The sequence below is a fragment of the Herpailurus yagouaroundi genome, unplaced genomic scaffold (genome assembly GCF_014898765.1).
Source record: "Herpailurus yagouaroundi ecotype Mexico unplaced genomic scaffold, PumYag 28, whole genome shotgun sequence".
Lineage (NCBI taxonomy): Eukaryota > Metazoa > Chordata > Mammalia > Carnivora > Felidae > Herpailurus > Herpailurus yagouaroundi.
In genome coordinates, this window is record NW_024412376.1 from 125,683,707 (window position 1) to 125,706,141 (window position 22,435).

The 22,435-nt window shown below is 45.6% G+C and overlaps 1 protein-coding gene across 3 annotated transcripts in view; it reads left to right on the forward strand.

Moving 5' to 3' along the window:
* The window catches only part of LNX1 (ligand of numb-protein X 1), a 145,551-nt gene that overhangs the window by 95,847 nt on the left and 27,269 nt on the right, over positions 1-22,435 (forward strand). For all 3 annotated transcript variants that reach the window (XM_040483430.1, XM_040483440.1, XM_040483445.1), the window contains 4 exons: positions 11,043-11,284; positions 11,794-11,946; positions 17,027-17,229; positions 19,454-19,825. In XM_040483430.1, coding sequence (XP_040339364.1) covers positions 11,043-11,284; positions 11,794-11,946; positions 17,027-17,229; positions 19,454-19,825 — 970 coding nt within the window. The remainder of the gene's footprint in view (positions 1-11,042; positions 11,285-11,793; positions 11,947-17,026; positions 17,230-19,453; positions 19,826-22,435) is intronic.

Here is a 22,435-nt window from a genome sequence, read left to right on the forward strand (position 1 = left end):
GTATTTGGAAAGGAGGCAAGTAAACCTACAAAATAACTTCCAAAGATGTTAAGGTGCCAGGAAGTGAAAGCAGATGCTGCTGGGAGAGGTGGTCTGTTTTAGATGGATGGGGTCTCTGAGGAGGTGACTTTGAGCCTTCCACTGTCAACTTCATGCCTCTGGCTCCCTCCTACCCTCTCCTGTGTTGGCATCAGATCCCTCGCTTGTGGGCATGGTGTAACCCTGCTGGACCTCAACAGTGGTTTATGGACTGGTAGTCAGGCGTCTTGGGTTTTATCCCCAGCTCACTCCTAGCATCTGCCCTCCTCATTGGTCTCACTTCAGCTCTGCTTTTTTCCCTGTCAGTGTCACTTGGGAGAAAGTCTACATCAAACCCCATGAGGCTGGTACCTGTCACGTACTTGCATCCTTGGGGCCTTTGAAGGTAGCATTTGTATCTAGACCGCTAGATCAATGTCCTTCATTTTTCTAGACTCGTTTCCAAGTTCACCTCTTCTGGGGAACCTTCCCTGATTACCTCCAAGCAGAACGCACGGCCTCATTCCTCTGATCTCTCAGCACTTGGCTTGTACTTCTGTCTCTCTCAGATAACGTGGCCTGATGGTTTTTCTGTTTCCATGTTCGTTTCCTCGGGCGCATACACTGTAGAGGGTGTTTTTGTTTTTGCCTGTTAAACAATAATTATGTTAGTTACTATTTATTGCTACTGTATTCCAGGTCCTGTTAGGCACTTTGCATGAATCTTTAAATCTTACAGTAAACATCATTGTGCCATTTTATACCTGGGAAATGAGGCTCAGGGATTAAGGAACTTGTTCAAAGTCACGGAACAGGAAGGTAGCAGACCTAGGGTTCCCGCCCATATGTTTTAAACTTGAAAGCCTGGGCTTTTTCCACCTTGCTGTGTCATCTTTCTCAGGAAGCACTCCATGAGTGTTCATTGAATGAAAAAAAAAAAAGTATTTTAAAATCAGCCCACTCTACCAGCATAATCCATCAAAGGAAGACGTATGGTAACTATTACTTCTATGTGTGTAATAGTTTTAAAATCCATATCAAATGAAATCCTATTAAAGTTACTAGGGAAAAAGAAAAGAGGAATAAAAAAAATGTCTTCCCTCCTCCCTCTCCTTTTTCGCCTCTTGAGTTGGGATGAGGGGAAGGGAAAGGAACATCATGAGCTTGCTGAGGGAAAAAGACTGGAATGCTATTGCAATCAACCACGATAATTATGTATTATCAGGGCCACGGGGGTGAGTCCATCCATTCCCAGTTTGATAATTTCAATAAATAGAATGCCAGAAGGATGACTGTTCAGTTCAACTCAACAAACGTTTGTTGAGTGCCTGCCCTAGGAAATGTACATGCTATTCAGACCTTCCGAGAGGCACCTCGGTAAGCAAGACTTTGTCCCTTTAAAGCCTCTGAAACAAGACTTGCCCAGAGCTAACTGGTCAGCCAAGGCCGAGCTAATGTGCCTGGAACATAGGCGGGCGGGGGGGGGGGGTGGTGATCTGGGAATCCACAAGCTAACTTCCCCCAGCACCAATATGAGTACCAACGAGGAAGTCATCGCTCGTTGAGGGACCGAGATTTCAGAGTTTGGCTCTATTGGCTGAATTATGCAACTAGACTCTTGCCACCTCCCTTTGGAGCTTGCATTCTGTAGAGGAAAAAAAAAAAAAAAAAAAGCAGGATGAGCCAGAGAAAGCTGCTTTAAATAATAGGGTAGTTGGGGAAGGTGGATTTTAATCACAGACCTGAAGATAAAGGAGCAGACCAGGTGGGAATCTGAAGAAAGTGTTCCAGACAGGGGCAACAGGATGCAAAGCAGGAATGTGCTGGGCCTGGTGAGGACCAGCAGGGGGTGAATGAGTGAAGGGTGGGGTAACCGGACAGAGAACACAGGCTCTGTGAGCCATTACAAGCACCTTACGCAAATAGACGGGGAAGGGAGAAATGTGTAGAAGCAGGGATGCCTCTTAGGAGGCTGTTACGATAACCCAGGCATGGATGGTGGCCGTGGAAGTGATGAGAAGTAGTTGGATTCTGGATATATCTTGTTGGTTGTATTTGGAGTGTTGAGAGAGAGAAAGGAATCAGGGATGGAGCTGAGGGTCTTGGCCTGAACACCAGGAAGATATATGGTGTTGTTCAATAAAACAGGGAAGATGTGGGAAGAGCTGATTTGGCAAGGAACCTTAGGGTGTTTGGATATGTTAAGTCCAAGGTGCCTATGAGATGAGGAGGTGAAAACATGGAGGAAGCAGGTTGATATATGAGCCTGGAGTGCAGAGGCAAGTTCTGGGCTGGAGGCCAGGCCATGGGAGGGGTGAAAGCATAGAACCCCACAGCCTGGATTCAAATCCCAGCCGCACTCGGGGAACCCAGACAAGGCTTCCTTCCCTTCTGGCTTCCACATCCTCTTCTGTGAGGAGTAGAGGCAGCCCAGTGAGTGTTCCCTTCAACCATTGGGAAGGTTGAAGAAGACCACATATGTAGAGCATAACACAGTACGTAGCAGATCGATAGGTAATAGCGGTCTTCTTTCCAGCCCCCTCCTGGGCTGCCAGACCCTGTAGTGAGCCCAATGACCCACACGGATGAGGCAAGGCCCAGAATGTCGGCCCGAGGAATTGAGACAATCCGATAAGCAGTGGGAAATATTTCTATGGGAAATTTTTTGAGTAAAAAGAAATTGTGTGGGTGAGGTTAGGATGGAGTGGGTGGGGGGAAAGACTGGTAGCAGGGAGATGGGCCGGGTTTGTTGCAGAACGATGGAGGTACAGGGTCAGGAGGGCCAGGGTGATGGCACAAGAGATGGAGTACATGTGACTGAGGGCCACCAAGCACCTTGATAAAGGCTGTCTCTGAGGACGCACTATGGCTTCCTGAGAATCTCGGTGGCCTGTCCAAGGACACAACAGGGAGAGCCTGTCACTATGTCATGGTGACCACGTCTCTTGCAGCAATCTCCAGGCCTAGCCCCGAGGACCTTGAGCAAAGTTTGAGTCACTCATCCTGTTCAGTGGAGCAGCTGAAGCCTAAGACCCAGCTGTGGGCGGGGGAACTCACTTCCCTCCAGAGCTTTCTGATCTTGGTTCTCCTTGCCTGAAAGAGTGAGTACATCCATTAGGGTTGAATGGCTCCCTTTCCCATTATGTAACGACTTAGGGCAAGTAACTAGCTCTCCCAGGAGTGAAAGGCCAACAGTTGAGAATTCAATGTCCTTCTCCAACTTGGATCAGAAATAGGGCTGGGGCAAATGATGAAAGGGAAGCCCCTTTGAGAGCCATCTCCCCTACGCATGCCAAACACAGACCGTCACTCAAGTGGGGAGAGAGGGAGATTGGGGAGACAGTAAAAGGACAGCCCTGCCTCAAAGAGGACTGATAAGAGAGAAATGGGTCTGACCTACTGACGTTGACAGGGTTATTATTTTTTATTATTATTTTTTTTATTTCCAGGGGGAGAAATTGTCATCCCTTAAGATACATCTGACCTTCAGATGTATTTTGGCTCACATAACGTTCGTTAAAGTTTTGTTGTCAACTTAATTGTTGTTGTCAACAATTTGTTCGTTAAATTTGTGAACTTAAAAAAAAATCAAGAGACTGTACATTTAAAACTGGATTTCAGCTTATGAAGTTTTCACCCCAGCCACACTGGGCTTTTGGTTTTTTTCTTAAGGTACAGTTGACATAGATTAGTGACGAATTTCCGGTGTACAACATAACGATTTGATATTGTGAAGTGATTTCCACAACACGTCTAGTTAACATCTATCTCCTGCATAGTTACAACATGTTACTTTGGAGATGAGAAGTTGTAAGATTTACTCTTACCGACCTTCAACTATGCAAATGCATTATTATGAACTATACTCACCCTGCTGTACATCACACCCCTATGACTTCTTTTACAACAGACATTTGTATCTTTTGATCCCCTTTACCCATTTTACCCACCTCCACATTCCCCTCTCTGGAAACCCCCAATCTGTTTCTATTACTTCTGGGTTCTCTTGTTTTGCTTTTGCTACTGTTGTTTTATTTTTTTTTTAAGTTTATTTATTTATTTTTGGGAGAGACAGAACAGGAGTGGGGGAGGAGGGAGAGACAGAGACACAAAATCCGAAGCAGGCTCCAGGCTCTGAGCTGTCAGCACAGGACCCAACGTGGGCTTCAAACTCACCAACCACGAGATCATGACCTAAGCCAAAGTCAGACGCTTAATCTACTGAGCCATCCAGGCCCCCCACTACTGTTGTTTCAGATTCCACAGATCATATGATATTTGTCTTTCTTTGACTTACTTCCCTTAACATAATGCGCTCAAGGTCCATCCATGTCACAAATGGCAAGATATCCTTCGTTTTTCTGGTTCCGTAATATTTTATCATATTGTATATACCACATTTTCTTTATCCATTCATTCGTTGGTGGACACTTGTTTCCATATCCTGGCTTTTGTGAATAATGCTGCAGTGAACGTGGGGTGCAGATGTTTTTTGAACTGGTGTTTTTGTTTTCTTCCGAAAAATCCCAGAAGTGAATTGTCGGATCATATGGTATTTCTATTTTAGTTTTTTTGAGGAACCTCAAAACCTAGAGTGGCTGCAGCAACTTACATTCCCACCAACAGCACACAAGGTTACCTTTTCTCCACGTCCTCACCAACACTTCTTTCTTGGTCTTTAATAATAGCCATTCTAACGGGTGTGACATGATATCTCATGATGGTTTTCATTTGCATTTCCCTGATGTTTGGAGATGGTGAGCATATTTTCGTGTACCTGTTGTCCATCTGTATATGTTCTATTGAAATCTTTTGCCCATTTTTAATTGTTTTCTGTTATTGTATGAATTCTTTCGATGTTTTGGAGATTAACCCTTTATGAGATAATATGATTTACAAATATCTTCTTTCATTTTGTAGGTGCCTTTTCATTTTGGTGATAGTTTCCTGTGCTGTGCAGCAGCTTGTTAGTTTGAGGTAGTCCCACCAGTCTAGTTTTTTTTTTACTGCCTTTGTTTTCGGTGTCAGATCCAAAAAGTCATCCTCAAGACCAATGCCAAGGAGCTTACTGCTTATGCTTTTTTCTACGAGTTTTATAGTTTCATGTCTTACATTTAAGTCTTTAATCCATTTTTCATTAGTTTTAAGGCTTTTTTTAATATTTATTTTTGAGAGAGAGAGAGAGAGAGCATGAGCAGAGGAAGGGCAGAGAGAAAGAGAGAGAGACAGAGACAGAATCCGAAGCAGGCTCCAAGCTCCAAGCTGTTAGCACAGAGCCCAACGTGGGGTTCGAACTCATGCACCATGAGATCATGACCACAGCCAAAGTCAGACGCTTAACCAACTGAGCCACCCAGGTGCCCCAAGTCTTTAATACATTTTGAGTTAGTTTTGGCATATGGTGTGAGACAGGGGTCCAATTTGATTCTTTTGCATGTGGCTGTCCAGTTTTCCCGGCACCATTTCTTGAAGAGACCACCCTTTCTCATTGTATGCTATTGACTCCTTTATCATAAATTGACCACATTTGTGTGGGTTTATTTCTGACTCCATGCTGTTTCCTAGATCCACGTGTCTGTTTTTATGACAATATGTCTGTTTTGAAATCAGGCAGCACGAGGTCTCCAGGTTTGTTCTTTCTCGAGATTGCTTTGGCTATTAGAAGTCTCTTGTGGTTGGGGCGCCTGGGTGGCGCAGTCGGTTAAGTGTCCGACTTCAGCCAGGTCACGGTCTCGCGATCCGTGAGTTCGAGCCCCGCGTCAGGCTCTGGGCTGACGGCTCAGAGCCTGGAGCCTGTTTCCAATTCTGTGTCTCCCTCTCTCTCTGCCCCTCCCCCGTTCATGCTCTGTCTCTCTCTGTCCCAAAAATAAATAAATGTTGAAAAAAAAAATTAAAAAAAAAAAAAAAAAGAAGTCTCTTGTGGTTGCATACAAATTTTAGGATTGCTTATTCTATTTCTGTGAAAAATGGCATTGGAATTTTGATAGGGATCGCTTTGAATCTAGATTACTTTTAGATATTTTAACAATATTCTTCTAATCCATGAACACAGAATATCTTTATTTGCATCTTCTTCAATTTCTTTCATCAATGTTTTACAGTTTTCGATGTATAGGTCTTTTACCAGTTTGGTTAAATTTATTCAGAAGTATTTTCATTCTTTTGATACGATTATAAATGGAACTTTCTCAGTGAATTATCAGAAAATGTTCGTATATAGAAACACAACAGAATTCTGCATATTGATTTTGTATCCTGCAACTTTACTGAATTCGTTGCTTAGTTCTAATAGTCTTTTGGTGGAGTCTTTAGGGTTTTCTATAATATCCTGTCATTTGCAAATAGTGACAGGTTTACTTCCTCCTTCCCAATTTGGATGCGCTTTATTTCTTTTTCTTACCCCATTGATCTTAGGCCGGTCTTCCTGAGACCTAGATCAGTGAAGTCCTATGACGGCTGCTGTACCCTTGAAATGGAGCAGAGCTGCTCACCATGGACCCCAGCTGGCCTGACCTTCCCCATTTCCTCACCTCACTTCGCTAGCATATGAGTTCACAAGTCTTGGTTTAAAGTAGGCTCACACTGGGCAATTAATGAACTTGATGTGAAGAGCAGACTTGATGTTTACCTAGTTCAGAAGTAAACCAAGATAGAACATGAGGGAAGTTAGATCAAAGGGAGATTGTGTAGTTAGCCAGACTATTATGATGAGGGCACTGAGGCTCTCTTTCTTACAACTTCTGCTATCACAAGTGGGTAAGTTCCCTGTCAGAAGGTCCACTGCAAAGCAGCTCTTGTCTCCTTGTTGGCTGAATTTAGCAGGACACCCCTTTAGAGCCTCTGTGAATTATGTTGGGGCCTATCCTGCTTCAGGTCAACTCTTGTTAGCAGCAAACTCATGGACTCAGGAATTTTTGCAAGAAGGGAGTTCATTTTCTCCCCATGCCCCTGCAAAAAAAAAAAAAAAAAAAAAAAATTCCATGGAACATCCATTGTCCACATTTTTATATTTAGACTGATTTGCCTTTCAGTCAGTTAAGTGTCTAACTCTTGATTTCAGCTCAGGTCATGAGATCAAGTCCCATGTCTGGCTCTGCACTGACTGTGGAACCTGCTTGTGATTCTCTCTCTCTGCCTGCCTCTCTCTCTCTCTCTCTCTCTCTCTCTCTCTCTCTCTCTCTCTCTCAAAAATAAATAAACTTACACACACACACTGATTTGCTTCTGCTAACTGTGATATGGGAGCTCAGGATCCCAACTCCATTATTACCAAAACAATTTGATTTTCAGAGTTCCTTTGAACAGATAGCATATCCAAAATGAGTGATTTGGTTGAAATATGTTTTTGTTGTGTTTTTTTTTTTTATGTTCCCTGTATTCATCCTTCAAGTTCATGGCCATCACCCATCACCACCTGAGAGTACTTAGTTCTCAGGATAACTAAAAGGGAGAATAAATCCTGCTTGCTTTGAACACAACCCAGGGTTCACCATATGTTCCTGTCCTGGCCAATGCTAATCAGCTCTTCCCCACTCCTCCCCTCTTTTGTCCTTATAAATCAAGAGCCCTCAGTGTTAGTCACCACAAAAGAGATAATTACTGAGTACAAGCTGCTACCTTCATAGATCATTCCGTGCCTCGGATTCCAGCTAGGCCAAGAAACTGGAACGAGCACCATCACATAATTATGAGTTGCTTTAGCAGAACATTTTTTATACAAGGCTATGAGTCTGAACGTTTAAATCTGGATTCTATACACCGCCCCCTGGCTGTTGTAAGGATAGCTATGATGTGGGGCCAAAGGGAAGTTTACTTAGCCATTTTATAAGGTTTTTCTTTCCTAGACTAAAAACTGTCTCTAGAACCCCAAGGATTTGGAACAGCAGGCGTTTCTTAATGTCATAGCCTTCAGATTTGGATATTTTAAATACCTTGACCCTCCACGTGGATGTGGCAGCAAAAGATATCGTCCCTTTGTTCCACTAGGGATATGCTGTATCCCCCCCAGAAAGCCATGGCTTGTGCCCTTACCAGCCATTTGTCCAACTGGAAAATTCATTTCATGCTCTGGCAGGACCCATGGTCAAGGGCATCGCTGCCCCAAGAAAAGAAAGACTGTTTCCCGTCCAACTAAATAGTCTAGGAACTTCCTTCCCATGCGTTGCTAACCAAATATCGCTGGCTTGCATAGCAGTGTTCCACTCATGTATTTATGACTTTGGAGCTGTTCAGATGCATGCTGGCTTTTATTTTTTCCATCACACGGTGGTTCTTCCAATTTTTTAGTTTCCCATATCAACCACTTTGCTATTTTTAAGCAGAACCATTTCAAGCCTGAGTAGCTAATCCGAACAGTGAAACCTTACCAATTCAAGCAGAGAGCTTGTGTTCTTCCAGTGAGGGAAAGACTAGCATTTAAAACTGGAGGCCTGTTTCATTTTCTATAAGATAAGGGTATAGGATTGTATAATCCAAGTTCTTCCTACTAATATTAAAACCACATTTCATCAAATCTAAGATGCCATTGATCATAAGGAACATGTTTTCTATACCAACAGTTTTAAAACTTGTCACCGGTTAAATTATTCCAAAACACCTTTAAAGATTTCCCTGCAACGTGTGGACTGGTCCCATCAGACTCCTGTGGCTTTGAAATCCGTTCAGACAAATCTGGTGACCTCCCCTGCCCTCTAGTTGTATCGTTTGGCACGAAATAGGCCAATCCTTTGGAGTGATCTCAGTAAGGAAATGTAACACCACTTTTTATCTCCTTGGGAGTATCTGTGTTTCTGAGCAAATAAAGCATTTGCTGATCTCTTTGCAAGAAAGTACGGAATTGCCGTCCTCCTCCTAACGATTAACATTTGCTTCATCGCCATCAAACATTTACGTGCCGCTGCTCTGTTTTTGAGACTTTTTACGTGTACACTAACTTTCCAGACCGATGCTGAATCCTAATGTAATCTTCTCTGAGACATTTAATGGCAGTGAAATTCAATGGGGTAGTCCCAAGAACGGACACCTGTGACTGTTTGCCACGCTCAGACAATGGCATTTGCATCATGACTGCAGCTTGGCAACAGAAGCTGCATGACCCCTCAATCATCTGTGCATTCTAATCTCAGGAGATGTTAAAGTTTGCCAAAAAACAGGCCTCCTAGGATGGATCCGTTATGGAAGTAGCTACAGTCTATTGATAACTTACTGCATGTCTGGTAGGCTATCAAAATCTGGACAAGACTTAATATTGACCTGACCTCACCACTGCCCCAAATGTGTCTGGATCAGGAAATTTAACCAGGTTCACAAAATTGCCCCCGACTACACCGGTAAACTTCAGAGCAAGGATTCTGATTCAGACAATAAGCCATCCTATCCACCAGCTGTATTTCTTCCGGCTCTATAAATCGTGTACTCATCAACTGTACACTGCTGTTTGATTCCATTTACTTTCGAGAACGTGAACCATCGTTCCAAATAAGCGCTCAACCTATAGTCGTTTAAAATAGTTATTTAAAATAGCTCAACCGCGGGGAGCCTGGGTGGCTAGTTGGTTAAGCGTCAGACTTCAGCTCAGGTCATGATCTCACGGTTTATGAATTTGAGCCCCGCGTTGGGCTCTGTGCTGACAGCTCGGAGCCTGCTTCGGATTCTGTATCTCCCTCTCTCTCTGCCCCACCCCTGCTCTTGCTCTGTCTCTCTCAAAAACAAAAATTTTTAAAAAGCTCAACCACATAAGATTTTTCTGTAATGAATTGATAAAAGTATCTTATAATTAGCATATCTGTTATGAGCAAAATGGCCATTTCTTAAAGGGGCTCCCCCACCTGATTTCTGCCTTCACAACCGCTGTGGGAGCTGATGTGGCTGTCTGCAGCTACTTCTCACCAGAGTGCAAGGAGATAGTTAACTCCTCACCATTTTCTGACCAAAACCCCACTTAAGAGCTGGAATGATTTGTTCAGTAGCACATGGGCACACACAGCAAAATATGGACCGAGATCAGCTTATATCTTGGTCTCTTGGCCCTTGGGCCCGCTCCTTTTTTTTTTTAATTTTTTTTAATATTTGTTTATTTTTGACAAAATAATTGAGAGAGACAGAGCATGAGTGGGGGAGGGGCAGAGAGAGAGGAAGACACAGAATCCGAAGCGGGCTTCAGGCTCTGAGCTGTTAGCACAGAGCCCGACGCGGGGCTCGAACTCACAGACCACAAGATCATGACCTGGGGCTCGGACTCACAGACCACAAGATCATGACCTGAGCCAAAGTTGGACACTCAACCGACTGAGCCACCCAGGTGCCCTTGGGCCCGCTCTTTAACACGGACGGTGAATGGTTATAGGCAATTATGGCTTTAGTGTTTTTTTAAAGACCTTTAATGTAGTTTTACTTTCCCGATGTTAGAAGACCAGACAGCGAATGACATTTTTAGTGGACAGGAGCCCCCAGCCCCTGATGCTGGCTACCAGCCCAGAGGTAGAGAATGGAAGCCGGGAGCCAGCTTGCCTCTAGGGAATAGTGCTGCTAAGCAAATCCCCGTGGCTTTGTGGTGATGGCGATTCTGTTTCCACAGACAGTTAAATATGGAATCTGGGAGGAGCTTTGTATTTATGCTCAGTGCTTTGGGAACCAAACCCAAAAGAAAGGACTGAGTGTGACTAAGGGCTTTCGTGGTCAAGATAAACACCAACAAGAGGGAATTACCAAGTCCAAACAGTTGAGGAGTGCCAACCTCAAGCTCTGGTCTTGTAGATACCATGACCACTATATAAATTTGCATTCCAGGGACTAGTGGAGTGTTTTAAGAGAATGCAAAAAGCATCTTTTAAAAGTTGTTTTCTCAAATCACTAATTCACTCGGTTGGTGACTGCATATTGAGTACGTACACATGATACAGGGAGGGGACATAGGAGTGAACAAATCACATTCTGAGTGTAGCAAGCATGTGTACTTGAAGAGGCCCAGTTGAACAATAAGCAAAGCCGGAGACTTTTCTGACCTCCCGCTGGTTTTGTGACAGCTGTAAAGGCGCTTCCCACTACGGCCTGACCAAAGACAGGAAGAGGCGCTCTCAAGATGGCTGCCTGGATGGCTGTGCGAGCCTCACGGCAACAGCACTCTCCCCAGAAGTCTCTGCAGCTGCCACCGTCTCCTTAATGACAAACGAGCCTGGCCTAGACAACCCTGCCTACGTGTCCACGGCCGAGGATGGTCAGCCAGCAGACGGCCCACTGGACTCTGGCCGGAGCAACCGAACTAGGGGTGAGTCAAATGGGTGGTTTTCTGGGAATGGGCTCCTTGCCTTGAAATCGCCCTCCATGGAATATTTACTGTAGAAGGTTCTAGCAAATTTTTTTTTTGTTTTAAGGGGAAATCATTCTGGTAGTTTCGGCAGCAATCCAATGTCCAATTCTCTAAAGTGAAATGAAACCACAAGTACCTCAGGTTGTTAAAAATGTGTAATTGGACTTGGTGGAAGGGGCGAAGTTAGGCCTGATGATTCACCACCCCTTCCCATCCTTCTATCCATGCTGCCCAAGAAAAGTGCTTCCACATTCAGTCCAGCCCAGCGAGAAAGAAAAGCAGATTTTTCAACAAGCCATACATATTTCATGGTAGAAAACAGAGACAGCACAGGGAAGCAAATCCCATTTTCCTACCACCTAGAAGTACTCACTTCACGTTATTGTATATATCTGACCAGACACGTACATAAAAGAGGATTTCTGTGAGTGAGTAGCTACTGTTTCTCCCTTCTCACTTGTCCTCAGCACGGCCTTTTGAGCGATCCACTATCAGGAGCAGATCTTTTAAAAAAATAAATCGAGCTTTGAGTGTTCTTCGAAGGACAAAGAGTGGAAGTGTAGTTGCCAACCAAGCTGACCAGGGCAGAGAAAATTCCGAAGACACCGCTGCCTCCGAAGGTAAGTGAGCTCCCTGTGAGAGCGGACACGGTGCTGGGCTTCCAGAATGACTTCAGGGCTGATGACACCTGACTATCACCCACTTTCTAGGACACCTCCCCTCATGAGGGCATAAAATATTTTTTTTTTACCTTGATCAGATTACTTCTTATATAAGTAACTAAAGGCAGAAGTGATTGTTCTCTTTTCACGGAAGTTGAACACACAGGTTTTGGAACCCTTACCTCCAGGTGCTAGCTTAACACATACAGAACATAATAATTATTAAGTAAAAAGCATTTAGAATAGTGGCTGGCATATAGTAAACAGCATGTAAATATTTTATCTTATTGCAGCTATGTATAATGTGTAGTTCTCAGTGTGTTTTTCATGCATTTACTTAATTCTCACAACAAACCTATGAAGTAGCTACTATTATTACCCCTCTTTTACAAATAAGAAAACTGAGGCACAGGGAGATTACTTAGAGTGTTTAACTTTAAATCCAAACTTGAATGTGGCTCCAGAATCCGGGCAAAGGAAGTTATTGGCTCTTAGATCTTATGTGGTTCTGCCAATATCAGTGAAGCTGAGGAAATACTTCCTATCTTACGTTAGAGCTTTAGAGCAGTCGCAGTAACTTTTGTTTAAAAAAAATGAAGCTTTCTCGTGTGCCAGGTAGTGTGTGCCCTAAGTCATTTAGATGTCACAATGCTAAGGGACAGGGATTATTATTCTCATTTCACAGATGAAGAAACTGAGACCCAGAGAGTAACTAGCCCAGAGTCACCCAGCTAGAAAATGACAGACCCAGGAGCTAAACTCAGGTCCTCTGGCTCCAGAGCCCACCCATTAACCACTGGGTGAAGTGCCCTCCACTCCTGGGGGGTTGAGAGGTAAATCCCAAACCACTGTCTTTATCCTGCCTTCGGAGAACCCATGGGCAGTCCTAGAAAATCCCTCTTGTCTCCTTATCACCTCTCCCGCTATGCGCACCTGTACTGGCACATGCACGCACCCATACATACACACACACACACACACACACACACACACACACACTCTACATCCTCTAACTACTCTGAACTCATTACAGTCCTGCGAATACTGTGTCTTTCTCTCCCTTCCATGCTACTGTCCAACCTTCACTCCCGCACTCCTTCAGCAGGCATTCTGATTCCTCCTTGCAAGCTGTGCATGGGCTTTGCCTCCTCTTGGAAGCCCTCCCTGACTTCCTCAGTCCCCTTTCCTTTGTGTTCTCCATGCACCTGCATCTTGATTACAGTGGTGTCACCTTTCATTGTAACCGCATCTAGAAGAGCAGGGCTTCTTTTTATGAGTCTTTGTATTCTCAAGATGATGTGCAATATCCAGCACATATGATAGTGTTCACTGAATGTTTGTGCAGTGAAAATGGGATTACAACTTCCCTTCTGCCATTTCTCTCTCTTATTAAAGCATCCTGAATTCTCCAGGTAAAGTTTTCTCCTGCCTGAATAAGACTTTTTTGCATGTTTATAGCAGAAACCTTTTTAATAAGAGATACTATGCGTAAGGTACTGGCCTAGGCTCTGTGATATTATGTAAAGATTACAAAATCCAGTTTCTGGCTTCAAGAGGCTCATTCATAACTAAAAGAAAAGAAATAATCATGAAGAGTGAGATATAAATAAATGGCAGTGGCAGCCACAGGGGAAAGAGCATCATTTGCAGGTAGGGTGGCAAAATCTGTGTTTAAGGGGCGGTTTATGACCTGGATGGGCATTGGGATCCTGGCTGTGTTAGAAAGTAGCGGAAGCCGAGGTTAAGGCTAGATTAGGAGGGTCTTGGATGCCATTTGGGCGTCTTGATTTGGGGCAGTGAACACACCTGGGAGCTTTTGCAGGCTGTTATTGCCGGATCTGTGCTATGATCCAGAAACACGAAGACGGCTGCCATGTGAGGTGTGCAGGGGGCTTAGAGGGGGAGAGAATGGATGTCTTCAGATGCTCCAGGAAGCTATTACCCAGAATGGGATGAGGTGTTAAGACTGAGCAAGGCTGGTAGTGATGTCTTTACAGGACTTGTGAGGCGACAAGACTTTCAAAAATGGCCTTCGAGTCTCACTGCTCCAGCAACTTGTGGCTGGTCTGGTGACCCTCATGGCGTGATTTATCCATCCTTTTCACGTGGGTAGAGAGGCTCCACTGTTTGTTGGCTTGGTTGGCCCTGGCCTGGTTATTTAACGTCTCTGAGCTCCAGCATTCTGTCATCTAAAAACGAGGATAATAGTAATCTACTTCACGGGCACCCAGGTGGCTCAGTCAATTAAGCATCCAACTCTTGATTTTGGCTCAGGCCATGATCTCCTGGTTTGTGAGTTCAAGCCCCACATCAGGCTCTATGACTGTGCCGAGCCTGCTTGAGATTCTCTGTCCCTCCCCAACTGACTGAAATATGGCCTTTTGTAGCAACATGGATGGAACTGGAGAGTGTTAGGTGAAGTGAAATAAGTCAGGTAAAGAAAGATAGATACCATATGTTTTCACTCCTGTGTGGATCCTGAGAAACTTAACAGAAGACCATGGGGGAGGGGAAGAAAAAAAAAAAAGGGAGGGACCCAAACCATAAGAGACTCTTAAAAACTGAGAATAAACTGAGGGTTGATGGGGGGGGTGGGAGAGGGAGGAAGGTGGATGATGGGCATTGAGGAGGGCACCTGTTGGGATGAGCACTGGGTGTTGTATGGAAACCAATTTGACAATAAATTTCATATTAAAAAAAATAAAAAAATTTAAAAAACAAAAGCCAAAACAAAAAGTAATAATCTGCTTCATAGGGTTGTTGTAAGGACTAAATGCAAAAATCATGCACACAACTGGCTGGCTTGTAACACCCTTAGGTGAGGACATAATTTTGAACAACCCTGTTTCATTCCAGACCAGCACAAATTTGGCAGTTGAAAAATTATTTTAACTCTTCAAGGTCACTATGGTCTCGTTGGCATGGTTCTAATCAGCATTATGTACAAAAGTGACTGGGCGTGTCTTTTCAGACTCTCAAATGCCCTGAATAGTCCAGGTTTGGGAAGACAGTTTTTATAAATCTGTTGGGGAAGTGGGGGATGGACAGGGAGGGGGAGGGAAGCATGAATCAGCAACTTGGATGATTTATTTCTAAATCTTTCTCTGTTCAAAGTGGTTTTTTAAAAATCACCATTCCCTGTCCCCAAACTTGTTCCAACGAACGCTTGTGGTAGAACCTATTTAATGTAATCAAAGTAGTTTAAACATCCATTGAACTCAATCACCCAAGTACTTCGAGCACCAGAAACTGACAGATGAAGGCTGTTGCCCGTAGCCTTACAGCAAAGCCAGTCGCTTACATTAAATTACATCCCAGTGGACGTTAAGGACCCCCATTTTTTTTTTTTAATTTTTTTTTTCAACGTTTATTTATTTTTGGGACAGAGAGAGACAGAGCATGAACGGGGGAGGGGCAGAGAGAGAGGGAGACACAGAATCGGAAACAGGCTCCAGGCTCCGAGCCATCAGCCCAGAGCCTGACGCGGGGCTCGAACTCACGGACCGCGAGATCGCGACCTGGCTGAAGTCGGACGCTTAACCGACTGCGCCACCCAGGCGCCCCGAGGACCCCCATTTGCAATGTCTCAGGCTTCCTCTGACTGCTCAATTGCCTTGTTTATCCTATTCTATACTTCGAAGTAATTTTAATTCTTTCTGTATTGTTCCTGGAGAGTTGAGCCCTTCTTAATGAACTCAGAGTTCATTAGGGAAAATGGACAAAGGTCATGGGTTTTGAAAACGGTGCCTTGTGCAGAACCAGACCTGCAGAGGACTTTCCAGATGACTTAACGAAGAGAGAATCTTAGGGCAAAGGCAGCTGTCAGCAGCTATGGGAGACAAAAGCATTTCCACCCTCCACATCCAAACTCCAGTAACCCAGGAGGACCTGCTATCAGCAAACTAGGTGTAGGTTGGGCAGTATTTCACGGCGTCCCTTCCGCACACTTTTCCCACTAACAGGTCTATATGGCAAGTCCCCCGTGGACCTGTTGTGAATCCCTGGCTCTACAGAAACCTGAGGGAGGTGACAGGATGGCGGTCGCCTGGAGCCCCAGGTTGTGACCTGACTCTGAGAGCGCCTTACTTGGCACCCTCCCCAGCAGCCAATCATGTCACTTCCCCACTCCACGCTCAAACATCCTCAGGTATAAAATAAAGCCACACAACTGTCTCTGTCGAGCCAGGCAACTAGGGAAGCTCTTGTGTGGGCGCAGTGGTGGTGGGGTGGTGAAGGGACCTGTGAAAGATTTCATACAGAAGAGCCTTCAGTTAAAAGTTAGAGTTTGAGGCATCCGCCTAGGTCTCTGGGCCTCCTGTTAGCTCTGAATTCAGCTAGATCAGGGACGGGGTTCTGGAAGCCACATCCATCTCTTTGTGGTCATGGATCAGGCTGCTTGACTTCCCTTTATCGACAACAATGTCTGGTAGAGAGGGCTGGTAATTCCCTAGGCCTGAAAAAGCAGGGACTTCCAGGCAGAAACCTTCAAAAGGGACAGAGAAGAGCAGGTTCGTTCTGTTGTGTTCGTGGATAAGTAAGTGATAAAACTGCGGTTGATTCCATCACGACCCTTCATTCATTTTCATTCACTCGTCCACCCTCGGGAGGCCCTGCCCAATGCTTGCGATCTGTGCACGCAACCACGGAACAGTCAGAAGTGATGTCCTCAAGGATTTTAGAGTCCAGGAGAGGCTGTAAGAAATGAGCATGACTAATGAAGGCTCGGTGCTGTGAGAAACAAGCTTCGGGGAGAAATGGGATGTTTAGACAAAACAAGGGAAGTGGGATCGGGGTAGAGTTTAATTGAAAGGGATCATTTCATGCAAGTCTTGAAGAAAAAAATTGGGCCTAGGCCTAGAATGAAAACCATTCCAAGCAGAGAAACTTATCCTGGCACAGAGGCAGGAAAATGGAAAACATGTATGAGGAACGATGAATAGTTTAGTTTGGCTGAAACCAAAGTTTGGCAAGAAGGAGAGTGGTTGGAAATGTCCGTTGGGTCCGTGTCTTAAGTAAATACTGTCTTTGTCCATTTTAGTCTTTCCAAGGTTGTATCACCTGATTCCAGATGGTGAAATTACGAGCGTCAAGATCAATCGAGTAGATCCCAACGAAAGCCTCTCCATTAGGCTTGTGGGAGGCAGCGAAACCCCACTGGTCCACATCATTATCCAGCACATTTACCGTGATGGGGTGATTGCCAGGGACGGCCGGCTCCTGCCAGGAGACATCATCCTGAAGGTAGAGCCCGTCTGTGGGGCCGTGAAAAGGGCTTAATAAAAATCACTTTGGAGCAAGTAATTGGATGGATGAAATGCTGAATCAATATGGAGCGGCCACTTTCCATATGTATTATGTTGATATGACTCTTCATCTGAGATTTGTCATTTAATTGAGATAGGTCTTTGTCCCCCTCTGTCTGTCTTGTTCTTCTGGTCTCTCCCTCTTTCTGTATATAAGTATTTCTCTGTGTCTCTGTATCATTCTGTCTTTTCCCCTCCACCTTTCATCCCCCCTGCCCCTTCTCTACCTCCTTTCTTCTCTTCTTCCTCTCTCCTCCTTTCTGCCCCCCCTCCTACTTTTAAGTAACAATAGCCTAAAATAATATCAAACCGGAGCATATATCTTCTTATATTGTTTTTAGAGCAGATTAATGGAACATTTTGTATTTTATCTAATCACTCCCATTCACACAACCCTCTAAAGTAAGTTTCCTGTAGCTTAATGGCCCTCCGTGAGAAAACCCAAAAAAGTATTCCTAAGCTATTCCCACCAACCCATAGGCATTCCAGGGAAGGCAGGTGATAGAACAGCACACCCTGGGCATTTCTGTCCCCTGAGGCTTGGGTGAGAGGAAGGACGTTAGGGAAGAATGTTGAGAAGAAAAGAAAAGGTCAAGGAAGAGTTGCTTATCAGAAGTCAGACGTGTGGCAGAAGTGACAAGAAAACCCTCCCTGGTCACACATTTCCTGTCTGATGCCCGGATGGGGGTTTCATTCCATTCCCTCTAGGTCACTGAGGGGCGGGCACCTGACACATCATGAGCTATTTCTCTAAAAGAAATCCTTATGTGGGGGGTGATAAGAGGTGAAAGAACTTAAAGCAGGTGTCGTTGCGATACTGAAAGTCCCGCTGGTCCCTGAGGTGGAGCACGAGGCGAGGCCCATCCCCCTCCAGAGAGGGTCCACGGCGCAGCCAGCGATACTGTGCGTGGCTCCCCTCCAGCGGAAACTGCTGCTGGGGAGGGTTGTATAATACGCAGTTGTGACTCTTACAGCCTTCAAGTGGCCCTGGCAGGCAAAATGCTGCCAGAACTGTCTAGGAGATGACCCCGGCCTTCCCTCGGCCTGGGTGCGATGGGACGACCAGACGCAGACGTGACAGAGCAGAGCAAGGGCTTTGAGCTCACCTGTGCTTGGACACAGGTGGTGAGGCTTGTCTGTGCACGAGAGCCCCCCCCCCCCCATCCCTGGAGAGGCAGCAAAGCACTGCTGGCTGTACGTGCAGGAGGGCCTCTTAAAATCTCACGTCACGCCTCCACTAATAATCGCCTGCAAGTACGAGAAATCTTACCAAACCATAGAAATTCAAGAAGGTTGTCTCTCTTCTGTGGGGCCCCTGTCCTTGAGACCCTGCACAGCGGGGTGCCAGAGCTGTGACTCCCATTAGGGGCTGTAGCCTCCCGGCTGGGCCTGCTTAGCCAGAGTAATTAAAACCAGAAAGCCCCATGTGGCATCGGCCCTACAGATAATTAACAAGGCACAAATGAGAGGGCTGAGCTTGAGAACATTCAAGTAGCATAATAAAGTGATCCAGCCTTTCAGTAAGAGCCTAGAAAACGCAGTCACATCCGTTTGTTTGACACTATACAGAGGTTGTTTTTCACACACACAGACACACACACACACACACACACACACACACACACACAGTGATGGGGCCGGGAAGTTCAAGTTCCAGGATGGAGGCCCCAGGGAGAACAATTCATCTGGAGCTCTTTGGAAAGAAAAGTGTCAGCTCGGTTTGATCTGAAGAGTTTAGTATAATCATTTGAACTTCATGGGAAATGTTCTTCTTTTGCCTTTTCCTACTTTTTCTTCCTTTTTTCTCCACCCTCGTCTCCACCTCCACCCCTTCGGCTGAACACTAAGTTTGGCAAGCAATAGGAATGAGAGTTGGGACTTGTACAGATAAATCCAGGGGCCTGTGCAAGAACGAGCCTGAAGAAAGATGGCGTCCAGCAAGACAGATCTGAACTGGAGGTGTGAGTGATGCTGAAGGAAAGCAGGGTTAGGAGTAATGTTGGAAGGTGGGTGTATGCAGGTATTTGGACAGAGGAGGAGGTGGGAAACCAGAGCAGTCTTTAAGGAAGGATCCTGCTGACGCTGTGGGCCCAGGGCCTTTTAGGAAGTGTTGTGGCAAGTGGAGCTGGTTGATTTGTTCTGACTTCCGGTCTCCCCCCCAGGTCAATGGGATGGACATCAGCAACGTCCCTCACAACTACGCCCTTCGCCTCCTGCGGCAGCCCTGTCGCGTGCTGCGGCTCACTGTGCTGCGAGAGCAGAAGTTCCAAAGCAGGGGCAATGGACAGGCACTGGATGCCTATGGACCCCGCGATGACAGTTTCCATGTGATTCTCAACAAAAGCAGCCCTGAGGAGCAGCTTGGAATAAAACTGGTGCGCAGGGTGGATGAGCCCGGGGTTTTCATCTTCAATGTGTTGGATGGTGGGGTAGCAGACCGACATGGTCAGCTGGAGGAGAACGACCGTGTGTTGGCCATCAATGGACATGACCTTCGGTACGGCAGTCCCGAAAGTGCAGCTCATCTGATTCAGGTGAGTCACAGGTCATTGCCAAGATCTCGGCTGGAAACTGCCATCAGGAGTGGTATGCTCATTAACCTGCCCTACCTGCCATGTTACTACCACATGTAACATGTAGTGCCCCCCTTCCCAGGAATCCAGATTGAAGGGCCAGTTAAGAATATTACTCAAGCAAATGATGTGTCTCAGGTTCATGGACATTCCCTAAGTGTCGCCAACCATGACTGCCTATAAACCAATGACTGCCAACCAATATGACTGCCTGTGAACACTTAGGGTTATGTGCTGCAACCTGACCAGGTGAAGATCACTTAAGGTCATCCTTATAGCCCGTATGTTGTTTGCAGACCGAAGGGTCGTTCAGATACATTCTGGACATACCCAAGACCTCTAGTTGTACTAACGCCCATGAGAAGCGGTGCCATATGCCCTCCAGGAATCCTGTGGACGGAGACCACTAGGGAATTAGCTAATAATCTCTGTCTCCATGGCTGAGTCCAGCCTCTTTGGAAAACCCACGGAACTCAAGTATGAACCTTTAGGAAGGCCTCTAAAAAGAGAGGCGTACAAGTTATGTTCCCAGTAACCTGACGTTGGTTCAAATTAATTCACTTTCCTGACTGGTATACCATCATCAAGCCCCAGCAGGTATCCTGTTGGCTCTCCCTGGGTCACCATGGTTTTCTAATGCATGATGAGCTGCCATCTTTATTCTTCGAAGGACAGGCTTTGTTCTGTGCTCTTGTACTCCGAATTCATTTATTTACTTCATTTAGCCAAAACACGTTACGTTTCTGCTGCTTGCCTAGCCATAAATCAGGTACAGGGAACACAGAGATGATGACCTCTTAGGCTGCTCTCTCAAAGGAGCCCACAGTCTAGTATGGGGGATGGACTTTTTGTAAATAATTCCCATATGGTGTGTTAGTACTATAATGGAGAAATTAATAACTGCTGTTTCAGATGAAGGAGAGATTATTGCTTGCATGGGCCTAGGAATTCTTAATAGAGGAGAAGACCTTGAACTGGGGCTTGGACGAATCAGTAGAAGGCCTCTAGGTAGACAAGGAAGGAAGGGTCATTTGAAGGGGATACAACACAAAAGAACATTTCCCGAAAAGCTGGTTAGGAAAAGGGTTAATACCAGGAGCATGGAGTACATTAAAAAAAAAAAAAAACAGCCATAGACAAGGCAGGAGTGGTAGGCAAGGACCAGACCCTAAGAAGCTCAGACTGTATCCTCAAGGCCATGGGGTGTCATTGGAAGGGTTTAAGAAAGGAGGCAACATGATTTTCTTGATTCCTCTGGAGGCGGTGGAGAGCCGATAGGAGAGGGGACAGATTAGAGGCTTTATCTTATGAAGCATTTGCATACCTGGCATACTGCGTCAGCTTCTAGTTAGTGACTAAAGTATTAATACTTCAAGAATAGACAGTGAGTCGGCAGTATATATCTGGCTGAACCTTGTACCAAGTTCCACTGAAGATGACAGAAGATTGAGCCTGCTTTCAAGAATTGGTCACCTAAGCACACACTGATCTCCCTACCCGGGGTTCCGGCCATGGACTTCTTCCGGGTGTCGGCAGCTCTCTTCACTGTCGTGTGGAGCATCTTCTGCCTCTTCCTTGGGGAGAAGCAAGTGGTAGATGATACTGTCCTTTTGTACGTGGACAGCATGAGGCAGAGGGGGCAAGGGGACTCTCCCTCCTTCCCCTGTCCACCAGGAAAGGAAGCACATGTGCTATCTTGGCCCCCGAGCTGCGGATCTTGGTGGTGGTCCACTTTCAAGGTGATGGATGTTTATCTCCCTAACAGGGCCTGAGGCCATGGCCTGTGGATCAGGTGGAGAACAGAATCAGAGTGACAGGAGGCATTTCCCTTCTGGAGTTTGTGCCACCTAATTTCCGAATTCATATGTCCAGCCTCAACTTCTCCTCTGAACGCAACCCTTCTATAACCGACTGCCTGCTTGGTATCTCCATTTAAAGGCATCTCAAACTTAATGTCTAAAATCATATCCTTGACTTCTCCCTACTCTATTCCTTGTCAAACCTGCTCTTTCCTCAGCTTTTGCCAGCCTCTAGAAATGGCACCATTTGCCCAGTAATTTGGGCCAGAAGACTCCCTTATTCCCTTCAACCTGCTCTTTCTGTAATCCGTTCCTCACTGTGTCCTTGGCTCCCATCAGGAAAGCTACCATCAGTGTTCGGTCTCCACCAGAGACCTTCCAACTGGTCTCCTTGCTTCTGCACCCGATTCTCTACCTCTGCTCTCTACATGGCAGTTAGATGGCCACTTTACAATGTCAGTCCCATCATGTCACTCCTGTGGTCAGCTCTCTGATGCTTCCCAAGACACTTAGATTAAAATTTCCAAGTCTTGGGGTACCTGTGTGGCTCAGTCAATTGAGCATCTGGCTCATGATTTTGGCTCAGATCATGATTCCCCAGGGTCCTGGATTGAGTCCCATAATGGGTTCCATGCTGAGTGTGGAACCTAACTTAAGTTTCATTTTCTCTCTCTCCCCTTCTCCCCCCTCTCCCCACCCCTCTCCCTCTCCCCCCTCTTTCTCTCCCCCCACTCCCTCTCTCCCTCCCTCCCTCCCTCCCCGTCCCCGCTCG